Source organism: Eschrichtius robustus, chromosome 13 (assembly GCF_028021215.1).
Source record: "Eschrichtius robustus isolate mEscRob2 chromosome 13, mEscRob2.pri, whole genome shotgun sequence".
NCBI classification, from domain to species: domain Eukaryota; kingdom Metazoa; phylum Chordata; class Mammalia; order Artiodactyla; family Eschrichtiidae; genus Eschrichtius; species Eschrichtius robustus.
This window is the reverse complement of record NC_090836.1, coordinates 65,721,242-65,746,211: the sequence shown is the minus strand read 5'-3', so window position 1 is coordinate 65,746,211 and position 24,970 is coordinate 65,721,242. Positions and strand designations below refer to the sequence as shown.

At 36.0% G+C, this 24,970-nt stretch overlaps 1 protein-coding gene across 11 annotated transcripts in view; it reads right to left on the bottom strand.

Annotated features, from left to right (window-relative positions):
• Positions 1-24,970, bottom strand: part of NAV3 (neuron navigator 3) — an 850,488-nt gene that overhangs the window by 10,121 nt on the left and 815,397 nt on the right. For 9 of the 11 annotated variants that reach the window (XR_011076027.1, XR_011076028.1, XM_068561371.1 and 6 more), the window contains 12 exons: positions 24,320-24,340; positions 23,467-23,639; positions 21,741-21,894; positions 20,082-20,256; positions 15,054-15,151; positions 12,434-12,529; positions 12,009-12,177; positions 10,615-10,850; positions 4,311-4,465; positions 3,180-3,251; positions 2,383-2,579; positions 1,328-1,446 (listed from right to left, as the gene is read on the bottom strand). Coding sequence is in view for 9 of the 11 variants with exons in the window: in XM_068561371.1 (XP_068417472.1) it covers positions 1,328-1,446; positions 2,383-2,579; positions 3,180-3,251; positions 4,311-4,465; positions 10,615-10,850; positions 12,009-12,177; positions 12,434-12,529; positions 15,054-15,151; positions 20,082-20,256; positions 21,741-21,894; positions 23,467-23,639; positions 24,320-24,340 (1,665 nt within the window). In the remaining 2 variants the exon portion in view is untranslated. The remainder of the gene's footprint in view (positions 1-1,327; positions 1,447-2,382; positions 2,580-3,179; positions 3,252-4,310; positions 4,466-10,614; positions 10,851-12,008; positions 12,178-12,433; positions 12,530-15,053; positions 15,152-20,081; positions 20,257-21,740; positions 21,895-23,466; positions 23,640-24,319; positions 24,341-24,970) is intronic. The other 2 variants (XM_068561376.1, XM_068561379.1) reach the window with 1 other exon arrangement.

Here is a 24,970-nt window from a genome sequence, read left to right as displayed (position 1 = left end):
TAAATCACTGCCATGCCCTTCTACTAGGTGAGGAAAGCATGATGGTAAAAGGAAGCGAAATGAAGTAAAATAGAAAACCAGTTTTTTTAGACAGTAAAATAAAGACTTAACACAGTATTGCAGATGACAAAATGTGAAAAGCATGAAGTATATCTTAATTCTAGCAGCAGTTGTGATAACCAGAAATAGAGATTCCTAAGCAAAAAACTGCCTAAACCTTAGCTAAGTTATTGTAAAGATGACTGGATTTTTCTGCCACAAGTTTGGTAATTATACAATATCAATCTTAAAATATTCACACGTAAGTTTTATAATTCTACAATTTCATGAAATTTCAACTTCAATATAAGGAAAAAATCAAGACTGATGGAAAAGGGATGATATATTTTATTGAAGAAAAAGGGTTTTCTTATTAGTGATATATTTTGACTTCTTAGAGAAGAGTAAATAGAAGGGGTGGTTGCAGGGCCTCACGATGCAAGGTAGATGACAGGAACAGCAGGGGTGCTCTTAAACCAACCTGCCATAGATTTTAAAAAGTCAAATGCCTTAGATTTAGAGCACTCTCATAAACAGTAAAGGATCTTACATGTGACGTTAAAGGGCTTCAAACAAAGAAATACCCTAAAGCAAGGAAACTATAAGCAAAAACTACTTGTTGCAGATTATATAAGAAGAGGATAAATGATCAAGGTCCATAAAAACATGCCTTTCTTATAAGATGTAGAACTGTGCAGTTAACTAGCTATCTAATAAGAACAGGTCTGGGGACTTCCATGGTGGTCCAGTGGTTAAGAATCCATCTTACAATGCAGGGGACACTGGTTCGATCCCTGGTCAGGGAACTAAGATCCCACATGCTGCAGGGCAACTAAGCCCATGTGCCACAGCTAGAGAGTCCTCGCGCCACAACTAATAACCCTGCGTGCCACAACTAGAGAGAAGCCTGCGCACTGCAACAAAGAGCCCATGTGCCGCAACGAAAATCCCAGGTGCTGCAACTAAGACCCAGTGCAGCCAATAAATAAATAAATAAATATTAAAAAAAACCCCAACAGGTCTGTAAACACCTATGGCAATAAATTTGGCCTTCAGTGTGTACTTGTTAGAATAACTGTGCTTTCTCTTTCTCCTACATATTTATTCTCAGAACAGAAAAAAAGTAGTGTATACTATTTGTTCTTTCAAACTTTACCACTATATTTATATAGTTCATGCCTTTATTTTTCTGCACAAATACTCAGAGAAATGAATTATTTTTGCTTTTAAAGGACGATTTTTTTTTCACTTAGTTTTTTAAAACAGTAAAGAAAATTGAGTACTATACCTGCAGACCTTCTCTCACTGCCTCCAGAATATAAGGTACCAAAGAATAGTTCCAGAGATCCATGAACCATACTCTAGAACCTTCTACATCCATGGGGCAAGGAAGGAAAAGTCGAGGACCTGAGAAGAAACAAATAACAAAACATTTTTAAGAATCATTATATGTAGCAATCTAAACCCATATTTAGACACCATTTGGGGGGAATGTTTCTTATAGGATTCTTAGAAAATTATAATCTTGGCCAGTTTGACTATTATTAAAGTGTGTTTCACTGAAGACCCAATCTCCAGGACCCTCCTTTCTTTTTACACTAAAACCTTAATCTAAAACATAACAGTTTAGCATTAGGAGAAACCTGAAAGGTCATAATCCAGTCAATCTGCCCCATTTTACAAATGACAAAACTATGCTGGAATGAATTGTCAAATATAAAATGTGTCATTATTTGCAGAAGTGGGTCTCTGCCTTGGTCTTCTGATCACAAATATAGAATTGTTCTTTCTAATTTACACTGCGTCTTTAGTGAGTATGTCTTTATGATCCACCGCAATGGGAAAGGGACATTTTTTTCGTGCAATTTAAGAAGGAATACAAAAACAAACATCTTTATGCCAACTCAAGACAAATAATTCAAACAATTTTGTCTTCATGAAAAATGTAAAACACTTAAATTACCTCTAACTAAAATCTTCTCTCACAACTGTATTTGATATGAGCCATAAACTAATATTTGTTTTTAGCATAAAAAAGGTACTCTAAACAGATACAATTTATTTCAAATGGTTATCTGATTTTTAGATATTTGTCTCTATTAAACTTATTTGATGTCAGTAAAATCTTAGTAAACCATAATAGACAAAATGAATCTAATTAGAAATATTTATACAAAGCTTGGAAGAAGGCAAGCTTTCAGAAGGAAAAAAAAATGAAAACTTAAATCTTTGGAAGCTTGAAAAACATTAGCTTCTCTTGTTATTTTCTGCCCTCCAATCTGGCCATCTTTACCACGTACACGTAGTTCCTGGAAAATGGCATATTGCAATTTTGGAACTCACCAATGGTAACATCAGAAGAACTGTGTGTTTCCAAAAAACTGTTGAGATGATGCCATGTCTTAGGAATCCAATCTATAATTTTGACTAGGTCATTATTGCGTATGTTCCTTTCAATTTCCATCTCTATCAGTTTCCTTCGAAGATATCTGCCTAAAAAGCCTTTCACTGGTTCTGTGTGGTTTGCACACAGCACCCACCTACAAAAAGAGAGAAAAAAAAAACAAACTCAGAAATCTTTATATAAATTAAACTTTTATATAAATTAAACTTTTATATAAATTAAACTTTAAGTCCACAGTGATTCTCTTTCCAATATAAAGTAATAATGTTCCTAATTTAATTGGTGGCCATATGTTAATGATCAAAGGGATGAGAAGGTCTATTAGCATTAGAGCTATACTGTAACTAACTTTTCACTTTGAGCTAAAGAGAAGCTCATGTGCGTCACAGCAGTGAGTGGGCATGTACAGGCTGAGCACTCTTCTGTAGGAGAATCACAAATCCTGAAATAGGAACTGTCTTCACATTTCTCACACTTAGAAAAAAAGTGCTCTACTTTAGCCAGTGACATAGTGAGCAGAAAAAACATTTCTTTTTTCTTCTTTTTGAAAGAAACACTTCTGATTACAGGTTGAGGATCACAAAATGTCTGCTTGAGAAAGAGTGTCAGAAGAAGTGAGAATTATTTTCACACCCCAGGTCACCACTGGCAGGATTTGTCAATGTACAAATGGAAAAAACAATAACCAAAAGCAAACAGAAAAGAGACAATATGAAATAATTCAATTTATCTTCACCTGAAATTGTGATGCAGCTCTAGATTTGGTGATGAAGAAACTCCCTGATTCATTGTTCCAATAATATATGGACTGGGGAAAAAAAAGAAAATTTATATGTACTAACGGTAAGAGAGATTAATACATTAAAATTGTCTCAGAAAACAATTTAGATAAATATGGATTTTTCCATTTTAACATTAGGCTGTAAAAGGGTAATGTTGTAGTGATAGGTTGGAAAATGACAAAGATCACTGAACTGGAAATTAAGATTTGGGGTTCTAATTTCAGATCCGGCATCCTAAGCAAATCATTTTCCCTCTCTAATCCCACGTTTTCTCATCTATGAAATGAAAAGATTAGACAGAATAATCACAGTGATCTCACTCCACTCCAACATCTTATGATTCTTGTGCTTATAATCTAATTCATTAATTTTTTTTTGTTTCATAATTATTTCAAAGGTTCTTAATAACATGAAAGAATTTGTATTCTTGTTTCAATATTTATTTTATGCTGATTAATTTTATTTTATGCTGATTAATTTTTAACATTTAAAAAATCTCTAGCAGAGATAACGGGATTACTTGCACCATTAAAACTAACATTTATGTTGTTGTTCTTATACGTCCTTTTTTAGAGGCCATACTATAGTGAATCTTAAGTGGGTTTTCAGATTTTTTTTATACCCTACTTTAACCTTTTCTTTCATGTAAATAGTTAAAAATTAGAATCACTAGTGGAGAGAGGTATATCTGAATGTATTAAAATTATTTCTACAGGAAGGTTGAATTTAAACTTTTATGGACTGAGTGAAACAAGAGCTCTGTAGCTTCGTTCTTGTTCTTAATTTCCCTGATTCAAACATTCCATCATTGATAATGGTCTCCCAGACTTTCAGCATACCTGTAGAAGTTAACATCATCAAGTAAATAATGTTGCCATAAAAGTGCCTGGGACGCCATTGTTGAATGAATAAATAGATGTTCTAATGAACACGTAGAGGTTCTTTGGAAATATGGTATAATAGTAATGAAGGCTTCTCAAATTAATAGCATCCACTATACGTCTTAAAAGGTATAAAGGCACAAGAATGCATATTTGATCACCATTTTTTCATATCTTATCACTCGAAATATTTCACAAGCATACCATTTGTTGTATTTACAGTTGAGAAAACCATTGAAGACATCACTCAAAGAGCCCACATGATGAAGATTATCAAGAATTATTACAACTGGAAGCTCTACACCGTTATTATCAGCACTGCATTGTTCAGCCAGGTTAGCTAGATATTGTTGCAATTCCTTTAAAAAAATAAAGAAAACAAATACACCAATGAGAAATTTATACCAATGGAAAGCAATTCATAGTTTAGGAATGATACATTTTGTCTTCCATCCAGGTTCTTTGATTAAAACTCACAGATCATTCCACTGATATAAAACGTTATTTTACAAAGCAAAAAAACATACAATGTTGAGAGGATACACTTTTAAAGGAAAGAGAAAAGCCAGTACAGGACACCTGAAGTAAATATAAAGCTGTAAACACAAGGACATACTTCTCAGTTGTTTTCTCCCTGGAAGAAAAGTGAAAAAAAAAGAATTCTGGATATGAGCTCCTATGATAAACCACAAATTCTGAGATTCATTCTTGTTTTTGGTATTACAATGATAAAGATGGATTTTAGCAAACCTTATAATTTCAAGTATAGACTAAATCTAAAATGGCACCCCTAAGTTTCCATTAAGACTTTAAATATTTTAATTCCAATTCATTTTGATGAGGTGCATCTGAAAATACAGCCCTGGGACTCAAATAAAACTGTGGTTGGTTGGTTGGTTGGTTGGTTGGTTGGTTGGTTGGTTGATTTGTTATTTATTTATTATCTGCTTGCAATTGTTGTAATTTATAACAACAGACAAAATGTGTTATATTTCATTGGGTCACTTAACATTAGCATTTAGCATTTATTAAGCTTCTTGGTTCTTTACAGATATTATTCCTTTCTAATAGCTTTTAATCTAAATATGATAACCAGTTCACTGATTGTTCTCACAGATGGGTAGGCCAGAAATATAATTAGATTTCTTAGAATTATCCTAATCAGTAAGAGCATTTCCATAATATTTGCATATTTACAATGACATTTTCAATTTGTACATCTTGAGCAGGGTTAAAAAACAATTTCATGATGGATCTTGAATAATGAATAGAATTCCAAATGATAAGTATGTAGTTTTTTACTCTTTCAACACAGCTTTAGCAAGCGCCTACTATGTGCCAGGTACTCTGGCACCAAGGATTTAGAGATTACTTCTATATTCAGGCATTAGAGTTGATAGAAAGGCAGGCCAACAAGTGAGTCTCAAGGCAGTGTGATAACTGAAATGCACAAAACACTATAGAAAAACTAAAGAGAGGCATCTAATCCAGATTTAAGGTTCATAGAACAATAGGGTATGAGGGCAGGAGGTATAATTGAAGAATAAAGAGTAAAGTGTAAGAGGTGGAAGATACAAGTGTGTGATGTGTTGGGAGAAATATTGGTGTTCTGCTTTTGCAAGAGAAATGGTCCGTGGCAGTAGTGATCTCAATGAAAGGGGAAATCGAAAAGACTTTGAATCCATGCAGAGGAATTTGGATTTTACTATATAAACATGTGCACCATTCATATGTTGTTGTTTTCCCCAGGGTAGAGAAATTTATTTATCGAAGGAAACATACATGTGAAGGATAGGATAATTAATTAGAAATGGAAAACGCATTCAAGATGCCTACTGCCCAGAATAGGTTAGGCATGTATATAGATAACTAAAATTCACAGTGAAAACTAATACGTTACCTCAAAAGAATATACACCAAAGATTTTGTTCAGAGCATGTCAAGATTACTTGTAGCTTCTGGGAAAGACTTTCTGGTGGCAGTATTATTTGCTATTAACCCTTTATTTTAAAGATTAGGTAATACTGTGATGCTTAAAAATGGAAGAAGAGCTTTCTTCATAGATGGAGAAGAACAAAGGCAGAAACATAAAAATATGATATCCATGTAGGAAAAACCCAGTAGTATATGTTTTGTGAAAGACTGGTAAATAAATTGGAAAGGAAAGTTTGTAACCTCGAATGGTTGGTAAGACTACTGGACTTTTCCTACTGACAGTGAAGAAACACTGACTATTCTGGGGATCTGAGTGATGTAGTCAGAATCATGATTTCAAAGTGTGGTAAGTATATTGCAAAGGAGGAAGAGAAACCAGTCATGAGAATACTGAAATTGCTGAAGCCAGGAGACACTGTGGGACTCAAGAGGAATAGTAGAAGTATGGGAAGATTTTTGACCTAGAGCAGAAAGCAGTAGGGAAACACTGCAGGATTTTAATGTGGTCAGCTTTTAATTATGAAAGAAGAAGAATTATGAATGAATAGAAGACATTCTATTTCCATGAGGTGCAAGGATAAAGAGGCAGAGAGAGAAGGGGAATTTAATGCAAGTTGTAAATCAAGCAGTTAGTAAACAATTGCAATAGTCCAAGTAAGTGACAGAGTGTTTATTTGGGTGGGAGGGCAATGGTAATAGAGATGGATGAAAGAAGATGGATTTGTGATATATTTTCACAGATACATCACAAATATACAAGAATTGAAACTGGCATTTCTAAACATGTATATTTAGTATGCTAATGAAAACACACTTGTAAGCTAATAGAAATGCCTACCATATGGAAGAGTGGGCACGGCTAATAGTGTCCAATTGGAGCCAATACAAGTTGAAACAAGGGAGTCATCCAGATGAGAACAGAAGTGGGAGAGAACAGAATGTTGGGGAATATTTTCATTTACTGGAAGGTGAAGGAAAAACAGTCAGTGAAAGGCACTGAGCATCAGCTTACTAGAGGGTAGGAAGGAGACAAGGAGAGAATGATAATCATGAAAATCAGAACAATTTCTAGAAAGGGGGGATCAATTACAGCAATTTAGTATATACGGATCAAAAGAGGGAGAGAGAGGTGGGGGGAGAGGAGGAGGAGGAGGTGGAGGTGAAGGGGGCGGGGGAGGGGGAAGGGGAGGGGGAGAAGTTTGAATTGAATTTGGTAAATAAGAATCACCGGGCGATTTTGGAAAAATAGGGCCATTAGATTCTATTGTGTTCCTCTCTCATCTTGAGAAGGGTAGTAGTAGATCCCTTTGGGAATCTAATGAAACCTATGGACCAGTCACAAGTAGAAACAGGCATACACAAATAATTTGGTCATACAACTTGAGTTTTCTCAAACCTCTTTGAAATCACTTCATGATCCCCACTCTAGCTTAATCGGGGTAAACTCTTAGATTGAAGTACTGATATATTAGCATTAGAAGTTTCATGTCCAAGATCTAATCAGGCAGAAAAAGACAGGTCTAGCTATCAGATGGACATTGATAATGAGATGAATCCCATGCTTTGAAAATATACACAGAACACAGCAGTTATATAAAAACTATTGATCATTGCTATCTCTGACTTTGACTCCAGACACACTCAAAATGAATCTGCCAAGTCCAGCTTTCTGATCTTTTCCCACCTAACATTCCAAGTGGCTTCAGTTGGCCATATATTCTTTACTAAATCCATCTCTAGCATTCTGGGCCCACCATATCAAATGTCACAAAGTGTAATTGTTTATGTGTCCTGCTTTCAATCAAAATATTCCAGCTGGCAACTCAAGAGAGGGCTTGAAGAGTGGGAAGAGGAAAAGAATGTAAAACGCAGAGGGAACAAAAACATGAAAAGATTTTTTTCATTTGATGGTTTATTATTGGATTTTTTTGGAATCAGTGAGTGATTTGTGGCTTTGTCTCTTCAGAGCTATCGAAGGCATAGCAGAAAGCATGTCAGCAGTTACACAGTTCCACTTCTCAGGAAAAGAATTTATTTCATACCTCATTCACCCTTTACTTAAGTAAATCTACACTTGGTAGCCTCCCTCCTACAATCCCAACCTGTCATCCCCGTTTCTCTATACCACTCTCACATACCATCAACCCCCCGAAAATAAAGTGTGGATTCTCTGACAATTTGGCAAGAATTGGTCAAATTCTTTGGCCATGACTTGGTATCCAACATTACTGACAGCTCATTCAAATCTTAAAAAACCTAAAGAAACAATAAGCATTTGTTAGTTGTAGTTTGTGCTTTCTTGGTGATGAATGCTATGTGATTTGTCCATGGATTTCTTCCTATTACTGTTTACTAGCATCATTTGTTCTGTTCAAAGGCTCTTGGCAAGCTTTATTTTTCATCAGTTTGTAATAGCAAAGATTAAACTGACCTCATAATGGCACAAGTGATTTTATTCAGAAAAAGTAGAAAATAAGAGTGCTGGATATATTTGATCAAATTTTAAAGGACATATAAATTATTATTGATTAAGAATATCTCCAAGTACTAAACATTTTTTTCTAACTGAAATAAAAAGAACTTATATATAACAGTATATTTTGGAGTGAGGCAAATTTTAGAACTAATGTTAAGTTACCCTACTTTATTTTAGCATGTCGAATTATATCCAAGTCAATCTATCTGATTCAAAACTTGATTTTAAGTGATTCTCCAACTTTATCAAAATGCCTGTTTCCTCTAATAAATCTATTCTTCTCCTGTCTTCCAACCACTTGTCTTTTTCATAACAGAAGTAACTTCTAAAGAGTTCTGTCACATCAACATTAAGGAAACACCAAAGAGAGCACTGAGGGTAATTAAGAGATGTCAATTCTTTCATCATTTTGGCTGAAAAGAAAACAAAATGTGCTAAAAGCTTTTAAATAAAGCTACGAGGAGACCCAGAATTCACTGGAGGCGTTAAAGGTGTAGGCTGAAGGAAAAAACTGCACTCTTCCTGCTTCTACTTAAAGAAGAGTTCAATATTCTGCCTCAGGTGCCATGTCTCTCTCTACCTGAAATGAGAATGGGTGGTTCAACCACAATCCGAATAGTGCTGAGTTCCAAAGAAACATTTGGAATTCATGTGCTGTATTGAGTCCACATTAAGAGATCCCATCATGCTTTATACACACCTTTGTTCTCCTTGAAAAATACATATAGGCCAATTTTGAACAAAGATCCGTGTATGTGATGGGGGTGGGTGGTCTGTACGGGTCTGTGTGTATTTGTGTAAGAAACCCTTACAGTATTGGGAACCAAGAGCTATAATTAATAACTGCAGGCAACCCTTAGGTGGTGCTTGCTACTTGTACTATTCTCTCCCTCTCCGTGCTTCTATCTGTCTGTCTGTCTGTCTCTCTCTCTCTCTCACACACACACACACACACACACACACACAGAGATACACACTCATTTAGTCCTTACCACAACCCCACTATTTTTTCCCATTTTACAGCTGGGAAAACTAAGGCACAAAGAAATTCAACAATCAGCCCTAGGTCCCACAGTTGGTCAGTGATATGGACTTAATGAACTACTCCTTTAAGAAAGTTTTGTTCACTAAATTAAATGTCTTGTTTATGTCAAGAATCCAGTGGGTTTGGGTTGCTTTTGGGAGTCATGCTTCTTTTCTAAAAATTTGCAGGCCAGAGGTTTCTGCGAGACTGGGTCAGTTTAGATCATCTAACCAGGTTATCTCTGGAAAAACAACGTGACCCAGTATCATCTGGATATCTTCAAGTTATTGCTTATAACAGATGTAGTTTCCTAAGAGAACCTTAGGTTGCACTGATCGAGAATGTAAATGAATAACTATAGGCAAAAATAGTCCAGTGTTAGGAATATGTTAGGCATCAACTATTTCCTTTTTAGGATTCTTTATTTCACTCCGAATATACGAAAGTACTGGCTGGGTTTTATAGCCCCTCATGCCTATTTAAGAGCTGAGAGCATTCAGGTTGATTATGGTACATTAAACCTTAGCAGATGGTGAAATGGAATATTGTTCAATTTCCTAAGGTTCCTAAGCAGAAATCCTATAGAAATATGATGTAAACAAATTGCTGTTCCCAGAATTTCTGCTTAGAATATATTAATTACACCCAAATCCCCATTGCTGCAACATCCCAGTTAATTCCTACTTATTTATTATGACCTAGACCAAGTATTGGCTTTTATAAAGCTCTGATTCCTGCAGGAAGAGTCATGGCCTCTTGTTTCTATGGTATTTGCATGGATCTCTTTCTGCTCTAATACTTCCTAAATGGATATCTACGAGAAATCAGACAACAGAGACTTTGTCCTTTTCTTCTGTCCATTCTCAATGCTTGTGAATACCTGACACCTGAATGTCACTGAGCAGTCTTGTTCAAATTCATGAAATAGGGTTTAGTCATTCACCAGATTCTAGTTTTAGCTGAAGAGCTGGATATGTTTCCATGTACAATATGGAAGTTTCATATAATCTCAAAGCTTAGTTTCTTAAGACACGGATAAATAGCAGCAGTTGTCTTAGCAGTCTGTGACTTACCTTACTAGACTTGTGGTCCACATTAAAAGTGGCAATTGCATCCTCTGTTTTTTTCCTCCCAGATTTGGTTATTACATATTCAGCAAGTTTGTTTGCTAAATAGGTCTTTCCAGTACCACTAGGTCCTGAGAGTATAATTCTGTGATGTTCCATCAACAAGTTAAAGTACCTTTGGGTAATTGGTTTAGGAATCAGCGTATCAAAAACAAAACTGTCCAAACTGTTTTCTTCTACCCCTGAAGGGAGAAACAAAGGGAAGAGTGTGGCTTATTGTTCTACGTAAGCGTGAAATTAAAATATGGTGTCAACTGGCAACTGGGCTTTGTTAGCCATTGGAATGCAGTCCTTGCAAGACACCTTCCTTGACATTTCGATCCCACGTGTGTTGCTATTTTAAGACAGAAAACATCAGTAGTAAGGCAGAGTGGACATCCAAATGAAAGCAAGTTTTTTTCCTCTTTGCTTAGACTTCCCTTGTCTATTTCATGCTTCTCACTTATGTTTCCGCAGAGAGATGGAAGCGTTACTATGAATTCTATCATAAAATCCTCCTTCTCTTTGAAGGTGGTAGTTTTGTTAAGAATAAATGTAAAAATTAAAATAAAAAGTACAAAAGTGTGTATGTTCTTCTCTTTTTCTTCCTCTTTCCTCCTTCTCTTTATTTCCCTCTAGCTCTCATTATACATCCAAGCTGTACCACCCCTTAAGCTTTTGAAGAATATAAATGTAATAGGTATTTGGCAAGGAATTAAGAAGGAGAGCAACAGTTTCTCCTTTTACTCACCCAATTACCTTAATCATAAAATCAAATATTGACAAATCCCTCTATTAATCCATAGTTTATAGAGATGTGTTCTGACTCTTTAACATATACGAACCAGGAATTATGGATACAAGTATACTTTAGATATTCCATTTGCCTAGAATTAGTCACATTATTCAAAGCAAAGAGAATTTCTCATCCCTGATTCTTAACTTCCATTCTCTATCCCCAGTGGGTACTTACTGGGTATACATATTTTAAAATTAAAGGTAAAAGAATGAATATATTACCTTGGAATATGCAATAAACTTTTTGAGTCTCCCCTAAATCTAAGATGATAATGGAGAAAATCTAGAAAACTGAAATTTGCTAAATCACATTTGTTTTTCTGAGTCTTGGAGAAACTTCAAAATTACATCTCAAAACTCAAAGAATTCCATTTACTTGGATTTTTGTGTTTTTAGTAGGATTTTAGTGTTTTAAATATAAATACAGGTCACATCATATCAAAATTATCAAAGTGGTTAACATAGTTTTCAAATATGAAAATTTGAAGGGAAACTGCAAAAAAGAAAAGAAAAGAAATGTTGGTAAAAAAAAATACAACTGTGCTTCTCATTTTTATTTTTACCTTTCAGGTTCACAGTGATGATGTTACTATCGCCGACAAGGTATCCACAAGGCAGCAGTTCAGGCACTTCTAGGTTATGGGATCTAATTAAATCTCCTATACAGTAGCTGGCAATGCAGTCAGAGCTCAGACCAAGGCTAGCGGATGTATCAATTCGGAACACATATTCCTGAAATGGTATACACAAAAAAGGAAAGTCAAAACAGAGGTCCAACTCCTCTACAACAAATACAAAACTCATGGGGATGTGAAGCTAGCTATCAAGAATTTTAGAAGTGGGTAATATAAGAACTATTAATATCAAACAGCATAAAGAGAGGATGGAGGAGAGGAAAAGCAGATATCTCTATGCCATTAAAGCTAAGGGAAGCATCCAAAATGAAACACATTTGAAAATTAATATCAGGATGTCTTGCACAACTTACCTTAAAGAGACGTCTAATTACACCATCTAAGACATCCCACTTGGTTTTTCCACTGACACCAATGGATCCTATCAAATATGCCTGAGACTTCTGATCCTAAGTAAGAACAAAATAAAACAAGATAAAATCCAACTGTGTGTCTTTTTTTTATTATGATATCGTCTACTAAAAAATATTAATATTAGTGGTGATTAACACTAAAATATATATTAAACCTATGGGTTTTATAATAACAGACATACGCAGTGGATTATACAAAATACCCCAACAAACTAATCAACCAAACAAACAAACTAACTAACAAAGTAACAGGATAGCAACAGAAACAAGAGAGAAAGAGATTAGATGAAGTGGTATGGTCAAGGAAAACTGATTCATGACCTGTTCAGTAGAAGGGAAAGGGCCAGGAGAGAACAAGTCTTCCGTTTTAATGCAGTGGGTGCATTCCTGAAGAGAAGCAACTTGGTAGGAAGGAAATGGTGACAGAGATGGAACAGAACTATATCATGAGTCCTAGAGCCTCATCTTAATGTTTTTGTGATCTTATCTTTAAGTCCAAAACTCAGTTTATTTTTTTATTTAGATTATCTCTAAAATCCAATCCAGTTTTGAAAAATAAGTTATCCATGGTAGTATGGCATTCACATATTCACAACACAGGTCCCATTTTGAATTTACCAGAAAATTCAATATTTAGAGGAACTTGCCAGGGAATCCTACAGGACTCATTTTGTCAAGCAAAGAACTCCTTTATAATACAAACAAAGGTCCCAAATTTATCGTTTTTGTAGGATGGAATTTTGAGGAATTTCTACATATATTAGAAAAGTAAGCAATTCAGTTTATAGTCTAACTGAAGCCGTTTTTATGTTGACTGGAATGGTTACATGAGATAGTGATCATGACACCAGTATATATAATTAGACAGTTGATATATCACAATCCTGATTCTAGTCACCAACTTGCATAGTCCTTAAGAGGTGGTAGAAAAATAACCGAGTCAGGTGTTAGAAGACATGGATTCTACAACACACAACATCTACCATGTAATTAAGAAATGTGATGTTAGTTCAAGCCACTTAACTGGCTCAGAGCCTCAATTTCTTCAACTGCAACATTTAACTTTATAAGGGTAAATGATTATCAGCACTATTTAGATATAACCTGAAGCCAATATTGGTTACAGAAAAAGTTGAGAAATTCACAGCAAACCATTCGTATTTTGTAACTACTGTTATAGACTGAATGTTTGTGTTCCCCCCCCCAAATTCATATATTAAAGCCTCAACCCCCAATTGATGGTATTTGGAAATGGAGCCAGCAGGAGGCAATAAGAGCTAGATTAGGCCATGACAGTGGGTCTCTCATCATGGGATTAGTGGCCTTCTAAGTAGGGGAAGTAGGAGAGAGATCTCTTTCTCTCTCCCCAAGTACACACACTGAGGAAAGGCCAAGTGAGGACATAGGAAGAAGGCAGTCATCTGCAACCCAAGGAGAGAGCCCTCACCCGGAACCAAATCAGCCAGCACCTTGATCTTGGACTTAATAACTGTGAGAAAATAAATTTCTGTTGTTTAAGCCACCCAATCTATAGTATTTTGTTATGGTAACCCAAGAAGACTAAGACAACTACTTTCCAATGTTCAAAAATATTATCTTTCAGAATTATTTTGAAAAAAAAACTTGTTTTACAGCGTTATTATAACTGAGTCAAAATGGACATGCATACAGTGCTTTTAAGCAGCTGCTTTTAAATCAGAGATCATTAGACTATCTAAGCTTCACTGAGACTATTACAGTCTTTTACATAAAGACCCACTTGGGAAATTCAGGCACAGATCTGCAGCTCAAGCAGAAAGTTTATGGCATTAGAATTCTTGCAATACACGCTCAGTGTAAAACTTCACAACTGCTAGCTCACTTTTCAAACTTAAATACTTGAATTATCTTAAAATTCTAAAGATTTTTTTGTTTCTCTGTCTGATAAAAAATTTTTGGATACTTAAAAATTTGTATTTTCGGCCACTGAACTACAATTTCAACTTGAAATAATAGTTTTAGTTTCAAGAAGAGGCTAGGGTCAGAATGGTATTGCCAATTTGAAGGCAATATTTGATTCCAGAAAAATTAGAATATTTGCCTTATCATCTAAGACCTTGCTTTAAGATGATACACACAAGTAGTGTCAATGAATTTGTCATACTGAGTTCAATAAAATATATCTTTCCAGTGTCTAGAAGAGCCATATAACTTATAGTCTCTTCTTTGTACAAAGACCATCTTGGAAGTTCTAGCAACATGTTACTATACATCATAAATATCACCTGTATTTAGTTAGACAAAATGTTTATGTCAAAGAAAGCAATGTGCTTCTTTGGTTTTAGAAATGAGAGTGGCTGACAACCAATATTGTTTTCAGTGAATGAACATGACATACTGAGACACATTTTTACCTATAGGATGATGTCATTTCTTTTGAGTCCCTAACTTTCATGCTTTTATAATAGATTAGGCCAATGCCAAGACAAACACCGCTGATAGTATATTTATGACAAATATTTATTTGATTCATGGTCATTCTCATCTTTTAGTAATAAAGAACTTAAGGTTAAAGAAATACCTTTGCTCGACCGTAGCCCTTGCTTATGGAGACTATAATTTTCACGCTGCGGCCATCTTTATGTCCGGTTGCATCACCAGCATCATCGAGCAAAATATCTACCAAATTTTCAAAGAAACATACACAGACACACACACATACAATAGAGTCACATTAGCTTGGATTTCTTTACTGTCATCGTTTTCTCCCTCATAGTTTCACATCTTTCAATGGGAATATTCAGATTTTCTGCCACCCATTCTAACCTAACTGGTTTGAAAAACCTCAGCTTTCAAGAAGATGAGTGACTGTGTCGGGTTAAAGTTTCCATCTAAGAATTTACTTCTGCTTCCAAAGATCTTCACCCAAGTGTTGGGCACCCATTGCATTTAGATGAGGAAATAAGGGGTTCCTTTTTTCTATTATGCACAGGTCTGAGTAATACCTGAGTAATAGTCAGTTACCATTATAACCGTGACAACCTGAAAAGCAATCTGATTTTTCTATCCAACCGAGAACATCCAAGGTCATCACCCATGTAATTATGAATGCAAAGGTGGTGAGACTGACTGTCAACTGAAATGATTTTCAAGCATTTGGCACATTCCCTGCTATATGGCTACTCACCTCATATCTATAATTTTAGGTAATGTTTTGAATTTCAACCATGGCATTATACTTCCCCGCAGAAATATATTAATTATTGCTCTCCTGTTCTTTTTATGCTTGTAGCTTCAAAACCAAAATAATACTTCTAGTAATCAGCTAAGAGCTACAGAAGCATGATAAAGCTAGCTAACCGTTAACCCACCAACTTTAAGATGTGATTAAAGATTAATTTTCAAAATATATTATATGAGATTAATGTCCAGTTTGGAGAATGATTAAGGCAAACTATCCCACATATATGTTTTCCTTTGACAAGGATGCTATTATGTTTAATATGAAGATAGTGTTCTGGGGACAAAGAAAACTTGGTTATGTGTTGAAGAGCACATGTGCCTGGTGACAAGAGGACTCAACTGCTCAAAGTGTAAATTTAGAGGGCCAAGGACTGTGACCGTACCATTATAGAAGCAACAATTTCATCAGGTGCCTTCTGAAAATAAAATGGTTCTATTATCTTAATAATTAGGAATATGCAATTTTGCAAAGGAAGGAGTTAAAAAAATGCCATAACACCATAACAATCAAAAGCACGTTCAGAGTTTAAGGAATATGGAGTTTTTTGCTAGAAATTTTTAAATTGTCAAAGACAATCTCCTTTACTGAAATTTATTTATTTTTTTTACTAGATTAACATCCTCTCAGTCTCTCACCATTTTTCCTGTCCAACTCAAACCTCTTCCTTAAGTGTCATTTTAATTCTCTTCTTGCTCCTTTTCTCAAAAGTTTAAAGTGGCTTATCATTCACATCTAAATATCTTGTAATTCATGACCAAATTACCTCTTTAGTACTTTGCTCAATTATTCATAACTTCCTAGATATTCAAAAATATTTATTTTAACTAACAGTTTATTAAGCATCAAAGAAATCAGGAACTGTGGATTTCCCTGCTGGTGCAGTGGTTAAGAATCTGCCTTCCAATGCAGGGGCGTGGGTTCGAGCCCTGGTCTGGGAAGATCCCACATGCTGCAGAGAAGCTAAGCCTGTGCGCCATAACTACTGAGTCTGCGCTCTAGAGCCCGCGAGCCACAACTACTGAGCCTGCATGCTGGTACTACTGAAGCCCGGGTGCCTAGAGCCCGTGCCCCGCAACAGGAGAAGCCACCGCAACGAGAGGCCCACACACCACAACAAAGGGTAGCGCCCACTCGCCCCAACTAGAGAAAGCCCACACACAGCAACCAAGACCCAACGCGGTCAAAAATAAAAAAAATAAATTTATTAAAAGAAAAAAAAAAAGAAATCAGGAACTGTGTTGGGCATTGGGAATGAATACCATGGTGAGAAGGAAGATGAATTCCCTGCTCTTTTGGAGTATACATTCTCAACAAGGTAATATTGAATGTTTTAAGTGCTTTAGCAAAATGAATATAGTAGTTAAGAGTCAGGCACTGGAATCATCCAGATCTGGGCTCAAATATTAGCTCTATCACTTATTGGATGCATAATCTTGAAAAATTATCATAATCACTTTCCTAAGTCTTGGTTTCCTCATCTATAAAATGGGGCACAAAAGCACCAGCTTCGTAGGGTTACTGAGAACATAACAGAAAACACTTTTAAATCACTTTATCCTCCGTGTTTAGTAAGTTTAACTGTTCTAACCATTACTCCTTTTCTCTGTGTGTTTATTCTAACTCCTTGTGTTGACAGTGGGAAGAGCACATCATGACTCACTCTGGGTCCCCCCTGCCCACCCCGCCCAGTACATTGACGGGATGATCGCCTGAACAAACGACTCTGAGTAAAAACAAATAACAGCCAGTTTTGAGATAAGGGTTCTCTGTGCTGTTTTATGGAAAATAAGTTAGAGTCCTCTGTTAACATTTTGAAAAAAGATTTGCCATTCTGGTTATGGTCAAGTGAAATTTTGACAAAAACTGAAGGTTTTTCAAACTCCTGTCTTCACTAGATGTATGGAACATGCACTATTATTTCAGGAACTGGACATTTGTCAATTAGCCTCTCTCCTGCCTACTTCTTGTTTTAAAAAAATTAATCATGAACTCTAGAAACTTTTTCTATTAAGAAGCCCCAGCATAAAGGCACTTTTGATTTCCAAGTTTGAACCCACTAAACAAGAGTGAAGGCAATGGAAACAGTATCCTAGTCAAGTGATGTCAAGTGATTTACACTTTTTTTGCTAGTTCAGACATAAGTATCGCTATTGAAAAATAGTTGAGGAAATAAAATAATATAGGACTAAAAATAAACCATGAAACAGGTAATTATAAAGCACATTTTTGAAAACAAAAAATCCTCTCCTCACAAAATTGCCCCAAATTCTGAATCATGGCCATCAGTTCGATGGACACAGAAAATGTAAATTTAATTTCTTTGATTTTATATTTATCTTTATGAGTCCTAGTCTTTCCTAGACATTAATTTTGGTTTCATTTTTATATGGCTGTTCTTCCGAAACTAGCTTCAGTACTAAATTTGCCTCCTTCAGACCTTATCGTATTTCCATAGGCTAAACCAAAATCATGTAACAGGCAGTAAAATCCCACCATTAAGCCATCCTATAAGGTACCAGTCCTTTTCTCTCCTTAGAAGGGAAGCTCCAGGACACAGGCAGGCACTGACTGCCATTAGGTGTGGATCCTACCTCACCTCTCTCAGGTTCATCACCAACAAGCCAATGTATAGGATGCGGCTCAGGACTCTCAGATTCTAGACATTTAAAGTTTTTGTTCTTTCTTTTTTCCCATCTTTTGAAGAATGTGGATGATAACACCTCATAGACAATTTACACATTCAAGTTATTACCATATTTCCATAGTTTTATTTTACCTAATGATTTATAAGTTCATTTAATTATGACATCTCAGTTTTTTCTTAGCTACTAATATTTCTTTTACTTGATGTGTATTCTCAAAATTCATTTTCCTTCCCCAATCCCTGCCAAATGGTATAAACGTTGTTTTCATGAACTTCAGGAAATTCCTACTTGCCTTTTAGTTTCTAGTTACCTTTTATAAGAAGAAAGCAAGTATGCACTTGGGCCATTCATTTTACACCATGAAGGGCAGATATAATTAGTAGAATTTTTAAAATTCTGACCTTTTAGAAGCAAGAGATATGATTCATTAAAATATCATCAATATCAGCTTGCAGTATTTCTGTTTCTTTTCTTTTTCGTTTTCATCTTTATCTTTTTTTTCTATATTTTGGTGTAATTTAAGGCAAGCCGTGAAGTTTCTCAATTCTATCATGGGATCTAAAATTGCCCAGGAACATGTATACATATTATTGGTTTCCAAGCGTCATCTAGTGGCTGTGCTTTGCAATCACTGCAGATCCTCATGTAAATCTTTCCTCAACTAAGTCTTATATACATAGAATGATTCAATGCCATAGGAGCAGTTATACTTTATAATTGAATAGTTCATCAGCTATTAAGACAACATTATGTCATATGATTCTATTTGCAATTGAATAAAACTGTACCCTTGTTCCATCATTGCTACCACTGAATACAATAATAGAATCCAGTGTGTTCTTTTTGTTTGTTGAAAATCTAATAGAGCTGCAGTCTGGGTGATGTAGTAGCATTATGTTCTCCCTGGGCTGCATCATGCAGGATCATCTAGTCAAATTTAGGAATAGGTCCTGATACACTTGTATACGGGCTTCGTACACTTAAAACACTATCAAATTGCATGGGGTTCTGAGTATTATATTCATTAGTACTAACAATCATCACTGAGAATATTACTTTTTCATCCTATGTGTAACCCTGGAGGAAGTACTTCTCAAACACAAGTAATTGTTTTAAAAAATGATATGAAAACCATATCTGTATGTCTTTTTACTCTTTCACCCAGAATGTTCTTTTAAAATGATAATGAAGGGGCTTCCCTGGTGGCGCAGTGGTTGAGAGTCCGCCTGCCAATGCAGGGGACACGGGTTCGAGCCCTGGTCTGGGAGGATCCCACATGCCACGGAGCGGCTGAGCCCATGCACCATAACTACTGAGCCTGTGCTCTAGAGCCCATGAGCCACAACTACTGAGCCCGTGTGCCACAACAACTGAGCCTGCACTCTAGAGCCTGTGCTCTGCAACAAGAGAAGCCACTGCAATGAGAAGCCTGCGCACCACAATGAAGAGTAGCCCCTGCTCTCCACAACTAGAGAAAACCCGTGTGCAGCAACGAAGACCTAACGCAGCCAAAAATAAATAAATAAAATAAATTAAAATGATAATGAAGTAGAATAAATTTATAAGAGGAAAAAGGACTATTTCTGAGAACTAGGCCATTAACATTTTGAAGAGCGTATGGGTGAGAGCTGCAGCGGGTAAGGGTCTCCAAATTCGAGGTCTCCAGGCTTGTGAAGTCAGAGGCATGCTTTGATTCAGGCAGGTGTGTGCACAAAATCACCTGAGGTAACAGACTCCGTGATGTTCAAATTGTTCAGAGAGAGTCCTAAGGACTGGCGTGAGGATGAGGAGGAAGTGCTACTTGCGGACTCAGACGGGGGCCGAGCTGGCTTCGCAGCATTCCCCGTTTCTGCCTTCAACCGGTCGTTCTCAGCCTTCAGTATTTCAATCTCATTCTGTTGTGAAGATGGAAAACATGAAAAACATAGAGCTAGCTTGATTGAGAAAAGGGTACCAACTCTTTTAACAGGGTTAATCGGTTCATTTAGTAAATAAACCATGCGGTGAGATATTAAATAAACAAACATAAATTATGGAAACAGGATTTCCTTCCAAAGAAGGAAAAGTAATCCTCTTCTCTGTCTCTCACATACACACATTCAGCTATTCACAAATACACACACTAACCAGTAGAACTTTTTATAATTTTTAAAAAATCTATCATATATTTGAGGAGTTTTCCAAATATGACATGGTCTCATGTGAATTAAGAATAACATAATTGAAAAGTTCATACCATTTCTCATTTTCAAAGTAAACATACACACTACTACATATATAAAAATAGATAACCAACAGGGACCTACTGTATAGCACAGGGAACTATACTCAATATTTTGTAATAACCTATAAGGGAAAAGAATCTGAAAAAGAATACTTATATCTATATCAATCTATATATGTATATATTCAGTTATATACATATAACTGAATCACCGTGCTGTACACCTGAAACTAACATGACATTGTAAATCAACTATACTTCAATAAAATAAAAAATTTTAAAAACTTAAAAAAAAAATTTTAAATGAAAGTAATGTTAAAATCTCATAGAAAATAATGCCATTTGTAATACTCTGAATTCAGGGAGATTTGAGAACCACAGTAAAACAAAAGTAATATAAACAAGGTGATTTAAAATTACCACTTCAGAATCCTAGCTAACGTCTGAAAAAGTTTTTGTTCCTTCAAAAATGGGGCACTAAGCTCATAAAAACAACACAAGCCTATTGATGAATATATCCATTGGCAGATGAATCTGCTCAGCAATGAGCTTTTCCTATTTCAGTCATCTGTGGTACCAAGTGATTACTGGTTGACCATAATAAAATGAAAACTTAGTCTGAGCACAGACTGATTCTGAATTTAGCCTTCAGATGCTTCCAAAAAATAGAAAAGCTTTACTTCTACAGATGGCATTCTACATCACACTTACTTTCATATTTAGAAAGCTTGTGTTATATTTCTGTTGATTCCTCATTACGTTCGTTTTTCAATAGAAAACAGGTAAAGGTGTTTTTGAAAGTCAGATTTCAAAAGAATAGGAAAAAGTTACCATAAGGGTAAATCATGGAAAAGTGAAGAGGCAAGGGCTGTAGTAGTGTCTCTAAAACCTTAGCTCTCAGCGAATCCAATCACTAGTACAGTGCCTTCAATGGTCCTTGAGTGCAACTGGCCAGTTTGCACTCCCACTTCCAAACCTGGATTTGACAAAATTCTCCACCCAGTATTGAGAAATGAGGTGCAGAGACTGAATAAACAGAGTGTATTTCCAAAAAGGATTTAAACGTGAGATTTGTTTTTATAATAACTAAGAGAAGAGAATAAGCAGCATTTTAAATCTCTCCCGTTTGTTCCCTGAAGGTGCTTTCGGACCGACCTGCATCCTATTCATGGCTTCCCGGATCTGATCGAGATGATGAGCAGAGCTGAGGGCCTCCAGCCGAATATCCGTTAATTTTAATTCCTTTTCTCTGAGCTCACTCTTCAGCTGCAGAATTATCTCTGCCTCAGCCTCTGTGCATTCACAGATCCTGAAGAAAGAAACAAGCACAAAACCAGTGGTTGGGGGATGCCAGAGGATTACGAAAGGCAATGCTTCTTTTAAAAGCTGAACTGCAATATTATCCAGCAGGTACAGAGATTATTTGCTGCTGGCAATACCTAGAGAAAAGGAAAAAGTTTTACAAACAGTAGTACATTCACAGGTTCAAAACTGAAAATAGTAGCCGTCTCTTTTAATCTTTTCTTCCTATTTTCTGAAGTTTAAAAACAATCTATCTTTACTGTATATAAAGTGATCCTCAAAATTCCCTTGTTGCTGTTTATGGAGCTGAAAAGTCATAATATTACTACATCTCATTCTACCATTTTTCAAGAGACTTGAGCCTCTATTTGCAACATGAAATTTGTTTAAAGCAAAGTTCTTATGTCCTTAAAATGTTGATTTCTTGTTTTGTAAAATTTTGCAAAGAATAACCTTATTTGCCACAATACTATTTTCAGGTTACGATACAATTCAATATAAATATTGTAGAAAATAAATCAGGGAGATTAGTTTTGGACATTTAAATAATGGATGAGTGTTATATAATCCTCCTGGTAGGCTCAGCTGATTTAGGAGATCAGCTAATGAAACTGAATCACAGGTTTCAACCCAAATGGGCAGGCTTGTTGGGGGCTGCTTGAAGGTCATATACATTATATCCTATTGTTGTTCTGTAGACAGCTTTGTAGGAAGTATGTCAAAAGAATTTGTTTTATGTTAATGAATATCTTTTCCATTTAAAATGTGAGGACTAATTGCTGGTCACAAAATGATAGTGCTATGTTCTTTCCTCTAAGTCAGGAAATAATACAGGGTGTACAAGGGTCTTAAATGGTTCTATTAGTGGCCCTGCTTTATATGAATTCTGGGTGAGCCACTGTCTTGGGCACACAAGGAAATCTCATTTAAATAGTATATAGAATAAAGAGAATTATCAGAGCACATGTTTTACGTTCTAAATGTTTTATTCTTTCTTGTAACATCAACTAGTGGGATACTATTAAAAAAAAATGCTATGCTAGATTATCTAACACAATTAAAGAAAAAAGGATTGAAGTTTGGCTTGAGGAAACCAAATTTTACTTCCAAAACAGGAGGACAGAGAAGGTAGTCATTGTTGAAATGCATGCGAGTGATTTTAGAAGAAGCAAGAGTGAACACTGCTTAGGTTAGAACCAGGATCTTTGCAGTTTTCATGCAACACACTCCATTTTACCGGGATCTATGCTTGTAGATCACAGGGCCATTTTGCCGTTTCTTTGGTGGCCAGACAAGGGGTAACCTGCATTTAATGCACAGTTAGACAGATACACGGACAAATGCAAGTGAAAAGAAGTGAAAATAATAACTTAGAAAAGGGGAGAATGAGATCAAGAACAGTCAATTTCTAATGTATGGAAAGCAGAAGAGAAACAAATGCTGTCTGCTATCCTAAGGAAGATCTGAAAATAATCGGTATAGAGATGGTGCTGCAGTTCCATTTAGAACACAGATCTAGGCTTGGCCTGAAGTTGTCTTTAACAAAATACTTCCGCAACCGGCAGAGGGAGTGACTTACGCTGAGGCGGATTGCGAGGGCTTCATGGAGGCTGGCCCACAGTCACCCGAATTGTGGGGCAACTTGGGGGACGCTGGAAGGGACGAGTCAGTAAGCTCTTCAATGTCCGAATGTGAAGACGGAGGCTTGGTGGGTTTTTTCTTCCCAAAGGCTTGTTTGAATGAGCTTCTCAGCTGCAAGAAGGACAGAAATTACCTTCCTTGTCTATTTGCACTGGGGGCATCTTGCTTTGGGCCGTTAGTTTGCAGGTGCCATCCTAGCCACTGCCTGGGGTCAGTATGTATAAGCAAAGGATTAACAGCTGCAGCACAGTATCTCTAAAAAAAAAAAGATACCGTGTTTTGTGTTTTTGTTTTATTCTTGTATTAATCCAGCGCAGCGCAAACATGGAAGGCTTTTAAACAGTGCAGGGTCAAGGGCATGGCTGTCAGAGCACTCATTTAAAACGAAGTACCTTGAAGGGATCTCCGTTCAGAAGGCTCCTCTCTTCAAGGCAATTTGTTTTAAATGGCTGCTTTAGCGCTACAATCAAGTCAGGGCCTGCTGACACTATAAACTTAAAAAGCAAAATGAAATCAAATTCACCTAACACTTCATTAATTGTGAGTTTCTATTCAAATTTTCAGTTCCCGGACTATGAGAAACCAGAGTTGGTATGCCCTACCGCGCTATTCAGAAAGTAGTTTTACTTCTCTTTAAAACTGGAGATTAAAATGAAAAGACACAAAGAAAAGACATACAAGGTAATCTGTTTTTAAAAGGTATAAAAGCCTCCTGCCAAAATGAATAGCATTCATGCCAAGGGTGGGTATTTTTATAGATGCATGCCAAATTGTCCATGGTTTATATTCACCTCACTTCCTCTAGAGTTCACCTTGCAGAAACATGAAAGAGTGTGGAATTACAAATCAAGGGAATGAAGGCTGATCAGTATTTTAAAATATTACCTGCATAAACATTTTTTTAAAACAGAAAAGATATTTCTCTCATTATTTACAGAAAGCACTCCAGTAAAATCCTCTGCTAGTTGTATTTTGGATTACATCAAGAGTTCTACTTATTTAAAATCTACTTTTTTCTTTCATGGCATTAAAAGAAATCCTTTACTTCATTGTTTTTAAACATTTTGCAGTGATAGCATCTTCCCCTCAGTTTTTCAGCAATTACTTAATATCATAAATTCTATCTCTAGCAAACTTAAGGGACAGTCCTGTTAAAGTACATTTCTGTATTTATCCTATGTTCTTTTGGTAAAAATACATATAGTTGATTTCTTATACAGTGACACTTTATTCACACTATAAACCCTGTTGATGCAAGGGGTAGAGAGGCTTTCAAGTCTCTTCTTTCCCTTTTACTTTTTTTATTCCGTTTTTTCTCCACTTCCTCCATCCACCAGCACCACCACCATCACCACCATCAGCATCACCATCATCTTTTTCCTCTTCTTCATCTCTACCTCCACAGTAAGCCCCTGCTCCGAGCCATTTATTTACACATGTTA